Genomic DNA, 10,007 nt, shown 5'->3' with positions numbered 1-10,007 from the left:
TACAACGCCGTTTAAGTTACTGTTTGGGACATACCCACGAATGAAGGATAATCCGGATATTCCTGAGTTAATAGAGAAGGAATGGATTGATTTGTTTCAAAGTAACAGGGAAGAGCTGCGGAATCAAGCTAAGGAAAATATTTTGAAGATTCAGCGTGAAAATCGTCGCGGATACGATAAACATAGAAAGAAAGCTCGGCAATATAAAGAGGGAGAGTTGGTTGCTATAAAGAGAACCCAGTACGGCCCGGGTTTGAAATTTGCGTCCAAATTCTTAGGTCCGTATCGAGTTGAAAGAATCCTAAGGAATGAGCGTTTCATTGTGTGTAAGGTGGACGAGCACGAAGGTCCGCAAAAGACATCGACTTTGGCGGAACACATGAAACCGTGGGTTAATGAAGCTAGTGATATCTCATCAGGTGAAGAATGAACAATGGATATCTGAGTGCAGATATCATGCAAGATGGCCGAGTGTGGGGATGTGAATGTGAGTGTGTTGTTGTGAAAGTGCGTGAGGCGTCAATCGATTGCTATGACCGGAGTCGAAGTCAGCTGTTCATACCGAGTAAATAAATTAATCGATTGCCAGGTTGCGAAGACGAAATGCAGAATGTGTGTAGGTATTGTCTCAGGGCGTACGTGTGTGTGTGTGTATATGAGAGATTTGATGAATGTGATCGGTGGAGCAGAGCAATAGAAGCGAGTGGAAAAGGCGGACCGGCTTGATTCTACATATTCCTTTATGGAAATGTCTTCAAAGGCGTCGAGGACAATAGCTTGATCCTTAGAAGGAAAGCTCACATTCTGCATCACACTAGCATAGGTGGATTGAGAGCCACCAGGAACATTACTTGAATCCATGATCACAAGGAGAGGTTCCTGTACTCAGAAATAAACTCTCTTAATAAAAATATGTCTTGTGCGCGTACTATTCTTGGCGAGGCCGAAGCCAAGCGGCGAGAGACAACAACAATAATACGATGCCGGAGCGGTTGTGTTGATACCACGCGAAACGTCCTATCGCCACGGTTGCTCAGACGAGACTGAGACATCTATTTAACCCCTTCGGGCCCCATGCACATTGTAATGTACATAACACTTTTCGTGCTGTATTTTATGCTGTATAGGTTTAAACTTCGTTTCAACACCTAATGTACCTACAAGTGATCATCTAACATGAAAGAAAACGTCTATAACGCCATCTGATTTTTGTGTGTTGAGTTATAGTGCTTCTTATGTGAGAAGTTTGAAATTCGAATGGCCGTGACAGCAGTAAGTAGCAAATATTGTTAGTTTTTCGTTCTTATTTTTTCAAATGAGTGTCAAAAGATATACACATCACTAAAGTATGTATGGGTCTACGTAATAATGAAATTGTACAAAAGATATTTACTTTGGCTTCGTATTATAACCTCTATAAAAAATATGTACATCCTAATGTACATCCTGTCCCAATCAGTGGAAACACTGTACAAAGTTTTCGATTTGAATTTTTTGCGTGTAATAGTTAGACATACAATTCTTGAAAATATTTTTGCAGATTATTTTATCCTTCAAGATGAATAAGAAACTAAATAAATCTAATTTAGAAAATGAAAAATATGTAGATAAACTATTAGAATTGTTGGAAAATGGGGATGATTCGGATATTGATGACAGAAGAAAGTGAAGATGAAAGAGTAAGATCTGGGAAGTTGAGGAAATCGGAGACAGTAGAGAAGATGAAATTTTAAATCCAGAGCCCACTACAGAAGGTTTTCGAAATAAGAAAAGAGTACGATGGAGGAAACAAACACCCGATGTACCAAAATTCGAATGGATAGAGAATGACAAAATTGGCGATTCTATTGTATTGGATCCTATGCAATATTTTTCTAAATATATAACAGATGAAATTTTTGAACAGATGGCCGAATGTACAAACATATACGCACTTCAACAAGGACAAACTCGATTCAAACCAACAAATGTTATTGAAATTGAAACTTTATTTGGATTACATATTATGATTGGATGTCTAAATAAGTTCCCACGCATACGAATGTACTGGAGTTCCGTCCTTGGCATAAATATTTTCTTGGAAAACGTCAAAAAATAGGTTCTTTCAGCTACGGACGATGCTACATTTGGTGAATAATTTAGAAAGGCCTAACGCTTGCACAGATAAATTTTACAAGGTCAAGCCTATTATGGATGCAGTGCTAAAGCGCTGTAAGGAATTAGAAATTGGACAAAATATTTCCATAGACGAACAAATGATCCCATTTACAGGAAAAATAAACATGTTGTAATATGCTCAAAATAAACCATGTAAGTGGGGATTAAAAATTTTTGTATTATGCAGTCCAAATGGACTTGCCCACAATTTTATACCATATCAAGGTAGTACCACTGAAATAAACAGAGACAACGTGAAAAAATATGGCCAGAGTAGTGCAATTGTTTTAGAATTACTAGAAATCACAAAGAAAGAAGGTCATACAGTGTATTTTGACAATTATTTCAACTCTAATGCTCTTCTTCTGCGATTATTGGAATTGAAAATGTATGCTGCTGGTACAGTTCGTATGAATAGGTTTTATAAACCACATTTTATATCTGATAAAGATATAAAAAAGAAGAAAAGAGGCTATTCCGAAGATCTAGTTAGTCAGGATGGCATTATCATGGTAAAGTGGCTGGACAACAAACCAGTTCATATGGCTTCCAACTTTGTTGGCACTGGAACAATTGATAAAGCAAAACGGTGGGATAAGCAAAAATCAGCATATATCGAAATTGATAGACCTGAAGTTGTTAGGCAATATAACAGCAACATGGGAGGAGTTGATCTGCTCGATATGTATATAAGTTTATATCGCATATATATTAGATCTCGAAAATGGACCCTTCGATTAATTATGCATTTTGTGGATTTTGCTCTATCTAATAGTTGGATAGAGTATAAACAAGATTGCATCGAAGCTAAAATTCATAAAAAAGATATTATGGATTTGTTGGAACTTCGTATGCACGTTTCCAAAAGTTTAATTTATAAGAACAAGCTTGTAAATGTAAAGAAACGTGGTCGTCCTTCAAAAAGTGAAGGAGAAATTACACCGGACAGAAAAAGAAAATTTCGTTGCTGTGAGAAAAGACCAATAAGAGAAATTCAACACGATAATGTGGACCATATGCCCCAAATCGATGATAAAAAAGAAGCAACACGATGCAAGATGTCATTATGCAAAGGAAGGACACATTTTTATTGTGACAAATGTCGTGTCCATTTGTGTTTAGTAAAAGAGAGGAATTGTTTTGAAAGATTTCACAGAAAATAATAATTATATATACATATATATAACTGCTTATTCAAAAGCAATTATTTATAATATAATAATAAATTATTTATAATATAGTAAGAGAATTTTTTTTCATACAAATTTTACTCAAGATCTCCTATGCTACAAATTTTGAATAAGGACCATATGTCCATTAAAATGTACATTTAAAAATTATATATAAATGAGTAAATATTTTTGTAAAAAGTATATTGTTGCTTTTATTCACATGAATTAAGTTAATTTTAGTATAAAAATAATTTTTTCCTAAACGACAAAAAATTCGGGTCTGAAGGGGTTAATATATCTCTGTTGGTACATATTCGCGAATTCTTTCGTGTAAATATTTCTCGATAACGTCTATAGTCCTTATGTCTACTCTCCTGGGCTTCTTCTGATAATTGTCCTAATGGTAAAATACAGTTGTCTAATATATCTCTTCCATGGACAAGAATCTTGTGGTCAGTTGACGGCATATAATACCAAGGATATAATTTTAAATATAATTTTCTTGTTTCTTCAATATACGCAGCAAATTTATTGGAATCCATTTGTGAAGTGGTGGATATGGTTTCTAAAATTACTCGAAATCGATGAATTAAAGTTTTGTCAATTCCGGTAATTGCTGCCGAAGTGTCGGTATTTTTTTTTTTTTTAAATCTTCTAGTAGTGTTTCCGTCATTCGTAGTTGCTTTACAACATCCACTAAAAGGCCCATTTCGGTTTTGAATTTAATTTGTATTTCCTTCTTCCTACTGGCAACCTTTTCCTTGTCAACTGCTGAACGTAGTTGCCATTTTTTAATTTCCAGTCGATAGGCTATGTGCAGTAAGCATTCAAAGCACCTAATCCATGAATGTAATGGAGATATGCCAAAATGAAACATTTCATTGCTTACTGGTTTGTTAATTATAGCTTGATTCATTTCCAATGGTTTCGCGCCACATATATAGCAGGTTTGACTAGAAGTATATTGTGAAAGTGAAGTGCATATTTTACCATCTACCATTGTGAAGAGTAATTGACATGTTACCAGTATTTTAGTACTTTCAAACATTACGCTCACAGGTCGAAGTTCATCTATTTGTGATTTAATTTGGTCTATCTCAAATTTTATTAAGTCTGCAGATTCCTTTTTATATAATAGTTTAATCGGTCGACAGTACCTTACGGAAGAAAGATTCGGGTTGAACCAAATAATAGTTTTATTTTTATCTGAATCTAAATAATACAGCTAAAGACGGACCATCGAAATAGCAAATAAATATTCATCGTCAGATTCCGGATTTGTAAATTTTTGTTTATAACGGATTTGGTTAGAGCTACCGTCACAACCCCATTTAGCGATTAGAAAAAATGAAGAAGTACTTAAATCACTTGACATGTTCTTCAAGAAATCTTCTTTTAGAGAGTAAATACGTTGAATAGTGTAATCCATTAAATTTTGCACCTTTACTTCTGCTGAATCTTCTGTAACTTTTATAGATGACTCAATAGGATAACACTTTTGCTTTTCACGCTTAATAATTTCATAGCTAGGGTAACCGTTATTTCCGAGACTTTTCCACTGTTTTCGAATCATTTTATATTGATTGGTACTCAACTTTGCGTTGACCACAAGCGCAAGTGCTTGTTCACCGTTTAATGTTGCGTTCGCATTCGTTCGATTACAAACGGTTCTTAATTTCTTTATATGTGTCGCTGCTTGAGGAGAACCTTGAGATAATTCCCTAACAAGTACTGCTGCATCTCTTTTTCCTGATGCTCTCAGGCTTAATTCTACTGCTAATAAAACCTCTTGCTTACTTTTCGTCTCTAACAGGTGTTTCACCTTTCGTTTCTTCACCGGACTGGAACATTGACCAAATGGTATTTCGGGTCTTCCAGCTTTTGATCTTGATGTTGAAGATGACTGTGCGAAGGATAGAATTTTACTCGGTAACAAAAATTCCAAATTTAGCCAATTTTCATTGTTGGAAACAAATCTGTCCAAATGCCTGTTGCATTTCTCCCACTTTGCTTTAAGTCTTGTTATAAAGCACGAAACTGACTTTTGTAGGTCAGACATTGCTTTCGCATCAGGTTCACATATGTAGGGAACCGTGCCAGTAGTAACCACAAGAAATGAAATTATTAAATCGCGTATAAATTTCAACCGAACAGCGAATCGTTCGCTGTCCGGCACGAGCGAAAAAACCATCAACACGCGGTGAGCGAACGACCGAACAGCTGATGGGTGAATAACCCAAAAGTGACAGACAATAGTGAGAAAGAGAGAAAGACCGAAAAGTTCGGCAACCGCGTACGTAGGTGTACATGTATGGAGCAAAATAAATACGAGTGACCCGCGGGAATTAGTTCAGATATTGTAGAGCATACTAAGAGAAAGAGCGAAAAGAGTGTAACGAGTGTAACGCGTGCATATAAAATACCGATTTATCAAACCACCGCCGCTTAAAGAAAAAAATCCTATACATATATGTAGGATCAGGAAAGTAATAACAGATATGAATATTATTTAAATGAACACTATTTTGTAGCTTAACATAAACAAATTAAACTGAATGTAACTACACCAAACTTAAACGCTTTAACCCTTTCGCTACGGCAGCCCCGTCCGCCGAAGTACCGTCACTGAACGGAGGCTCGCGCCGGAAATATGCACAGTGCGCGTGTTTCTGTATATATGTTGTTCTAAGTCTTAAATAGGAACTGTGCTGAATAAAACAATCATTACTCTAATGTAATAAGTATATTTACATTTTTAATATGAAAAGACTTACGAAATTATTAAAATACAAAATACAAAATTATAGGTAACATAGGTATTTATATAATTACAAAGCTTAACGATTAAATGTTTAATATAATTAATAACGAGACGAAAATTATTAAAATATAATATGTAAATATAATACGTAAAAAATATGTAAAAAATATGTAATAAAATATGTAAAATATGTAAAAGATATGTAAAAACTAATATATCATACCGTGAATCCGTTCTTTTGTCATTTTTGCTACAAATTACACATCTCCGTCTTCTGTTTTTCGGATTACAAAATTTGGGAAAATGCCTGTCGGTTAACCTCATCGGATTATCAGCGGGTCTGCCTTGACGTCCCGTTGAATTGTGACGATACTTTTCGACTATCTGTTTTATCAGCGTCAAATGAAATTTTGCCATCGATATTGTTTCTCTACGATAGTGTTTGTACATACAATATGCATTCCACACACAGATGTCCATGAGGTGGAAGAAAAATTTCCGATACCACTTTAGTGATTTCCGCGTTGAATTTACGGTACTCAGTAAGTACCATGTCCACCTTGTCTACAATTCCCATTGATTTATTGTAATCTATGACGCATACACGCTTCTGGACAGTCTGTTTCCCTCCATATTTCAATACTGCTTCAAAATGTGCAGTATGCATAGTTGAAATCATGTAAACTTCCTTCTTATCCATCCACTTCATCGCTAACAAGTTTTTTGCTGCACGAAAACATGCCTCTCCTTTTTTCAGTCGCTCTTCCATCTTCGGCATTCCTTGACGTCTTTTTTTTACAGTGCCGCATGCATTCGTACAGTTATCGTGTAAAAAGTTAAATAATGCTGGACTTGAATAAAAATTGTCAGTGTATAGTGTGTGACCTTGGCCTAAGTATGGTTGCAAGAGTGATAAAACAATTGCACCTGATTTTCCAATTCCGCTGATGTCACTTTCTGTAACAGTTGACTTTCCTTCGTAAACTATAAGGTCTTGGGCATAGCCCGTTTTGCAATCACAGAGTATGTATGATTTTATTCCAAATCGATTCCTTTTCGAAGGAATGTACTGCTTGAAGGAAAGGCGACCTTTGTATAACATCAAGCTTTCATCAATGCAAACTTTTTCATACGGATAAAATGTGTTGCAGAACGATTTTCGTAGCATGTTTATTAGGTTATTTATTTTATATAGACGATTATCAGCGGGCCCTTGTTGGCGGGTAAAATGAATCATCTGTAGTATCCAAAGATACCGATCTCTGGTCATTACTTCACTAAAAATACTACTGCGTAAATATTTATCTGTACTCCAATACTCGTGTAACGCTAGTTTTTTATTACGTGTCATGAGTAGTGACAACGCAAAGAAACAATACATTTCCTCTAGTGTCGTGTTTTTTTGAGTGTCCATGTTGTTATTGCTCTTTTGAGCCGAGTAATAATTGGTCTCATTTACAATATATTCTACGAGCTCTTGATAAAAAAATAGTTCGAAGTAATCGATAATTTTTGACGATCTTCCCATTTTCTTCTTCAGTCCTGAATTTTTTGAGGAAAATTTATGAATCCTTGGTGCGAAATTTTTCGATGTCCATGTTGTGTTGCACTGGGTGTCCTTTGTATTATCGTCAATTAACTCTGCTTCTGATTCCGAAGTGCTGCATATATTATTTCTCCGTCGTCTTTTACACCGGTGGACATTATTTTCATTTTCAGAATCGGTTACTTCAGTTTCAAACATAATACTATTTTTATGCATTGTACTCATTCTGAAAGGGCCTAAACTATTTTTGTAAATCCATTTTCAAACAAAATCCTAACCTGAAAATTCTAATTTTTAAGAGTTAAGAATTATACCTTAAGCCGATCTATTCCTAATTCCTGTAAAAACCAAATATGTAAAATCGTTTACTGCCGAATGGATTCGATAGAATACTTGGTATAAAACAGTAAACGATCGCCTTGATGTTTGTAGTTTATTGCGTAATACGTTTGGATGTGGTTTCGACAAAGAGCAGTTTTAAAAAGTTTTAAGAAATTATTAATCCAATATGTCAATAAAATCAACGGAAAATGCTCTGCCGATAACGAAAAATGTTTGCCATCGACTATAGATGGCACTCGTACAGATTATTTCGATGCCGCATATATGCGGCGCTCGTACCCAGAAGTCGTGGCGTGGATGCCGCGCATATGCGGCGCCCGTACTTACACACAGGTCGTCGAGTGGATGCCGCATATATGCGGTGCTCGTACCCAGAAGTCGTGGCGTGGATGCCGCGAATATGCGGCGCCCGTACCCACAGGTCGTCGAGTGGATGCCCGCATATATGCGGCGCTCGGCGCGAAAGGGTTAAACTAAACTGCAATTAATATCGTACGCCTGTATTTTTAAATATACGTTTTCTCGTTTCGACTTTCGCCATTCGACTGACTGTCGATCGTTATCAGCGCTTTTCTTAGGTGGCCACGCTTGGCCCGTTGCGATGATAAACATCTCGTCAACGCACTCTTGTTTCGCGACGAGCTTCGGCCCGGTCATGCCGCGTACACAGGTACTCGCCGATGCACCCTGCTTCTCCCCTTTCTACATATATTGTATTTATTTAAAATAAACGAAGTTACTTCATCACTACTCTTTTTGGATGAATTCATCCAGAAATTGAACAGATGTCTTTTCGTTATGTTTACACTCATGTTCGAAGTAACTAAATTAAAATTATTGCATACACTAAAGTAACTACACTAAGAATAATGTAACTGCACAAAGAACAAAATCACTACACTAAAAATGAACTAACTAAATTGAACTTAACTTTGTAAGAAATATCACAAGACGTACAGCAAGGAGACCGATCACGATGCGTTGCAGAGAAAGATTGCATGAGAACTAATGAAAAGCTAATGTAGAGCTGGAAGTGGTAAACTGTTTATGAAAAGTGCTTATCGCCTTTCGCCCTTACCGAACGCGAGACTGAAGAGTTTGTTTAGATTAGCCAGAACTTATGCGACGCATATCGCTTTCTCGGGCGCGTGAATGAAGAGCGCGTTTTCGCCTCAAACGTGTTACTTGTTAAATTGATTTTCTTCAAAACGAACAAATATGCGCAGCAAATTTTTTTACAACATAATCCTTTTTAGTCATTAATTGATATGTGCCATGAATTTGATTGAGGAGAGCTGCAGAACAATTTTAAAGTCTTCTGTGTTAAGAATAACTGAAATCGGTAAGGCAGTACGCGATCTACGCACGAAATAAACAGACTCATGACATCTATTGTCCAAATATATCTACCATGTATGTTTGTATGTATGTATGTATGTATGTAGGTATGTTTGTATGTATGCAAATAAATATGTATCGCGTCGTGAGGAATGCTCTCGAAGTAAAGCGTGAGCCGTTGTAACAGGAACAAAGTAATTTGCTTGTCGCCTAAAATAATAAAAACCTAATATAAAAGTTTTAACAGGTTATGGGCCCAGGTGCTCAATAAAAATTAAAACTAAAAGTAAAAATTCAAAAAACAGTAAAAGTTAAAGTGAGTGAGTTTCGAAAATTCGAGAACACGTGTTAGAGGAAAAATTTAAAAGATGGCTACGGGTAACGGTCATACCACTGAAATAGAAATAATCGAAAAACTAAAAGACGAAACCAACTTCCAAATATGGAAATTTCAAGTAACAATCTTCTTTAAATCGTCGAACGTGTTCGATATAGTGACCGGAAATAAGGTGCCTGAATATAACTGGACTGAAAAACAGAAGGAGGAGTGGGATCTTTTGGATGCAAAATCCCAGAAAACCATAATTATGTCGATCGAGAGGAAGCCTCAAATGCATCTACTGAACTGTAAGTCGTCTAAAGAAATGTTTGAAAAATTAACGGCAATATATGGAAAGGATTCAGAACAGAC

The 10,007-nt window shown here is 36.1% G+C and overlaps 1 protein-coding gene across 1 annotated transcript; it reads left to right on the top strand.

The window, feature by feature from the left end:
- The first annotated feature begins 463 nt into the window (after positions 1-463).
- Positions 464-8,980, top strand: LOC122403170 (piggyBac transposable element-derived protein 3-like). The gene is made up of 5 exons (XM_043406525.1): positions 464-487; positions 1,541-1,665; positions 2,345-2,842; positions 2,933-3,047; positions 8,918-8,980. The coding sequence occupies exons 1-5, from the start codon at positions 464-466 to the stop codon at positions 8,978-8,980; spliced, it is 825 nt and encodes a 274-aa protein (XP_043262460.1).
- Positions 8,981-10,007: the final 1,027 nt, after the last annotated feature.

Source organism: Colletes gigas, unplaced genomic scaffold, assembly GCF_013123115.1.
Source record: "Colletes gigas isolate AHSC1104 unplaced genomic scaffold, ASM1312311v1 Colletes_gigas_Sc00045, whole genome shotgun sequence".
Classification (NCBI taxonomy): domain Eukaryota; kingdom Metazoa; phylum Arthropoda; class Insecta; order Hymenoptera; family Colletidae; genus Colletes; species Colletes gigas.
The sequence above is the reverse complement of the archived record's forward strand: the minus strand, read 5'-3'. Positions and strand labels throughout refer to the sequence as shown.

Bases quoted from the DNA above. Each gene is read 5' to 3' on its own strand.
- LOC122403170 (XM_043406525.1), top strand. From the start codon at position 464: ATGGCCGAGTGTGGGGATGTGAAT. The intron at 2,843-2,932 runs GTATATAAGTTT...TCTATCTAATAG, and splicing joins GGAGTTGATCTGCTCGATAT to TTGGATAGAGTATAAACAAG. The intron at 3,048-8,917 runs GTAAATGTAAAG...TAACTTTGTAAG, and splicing joins TAATTTATAAGAACAAGCTT to AAATATCACAAGACGTACAG.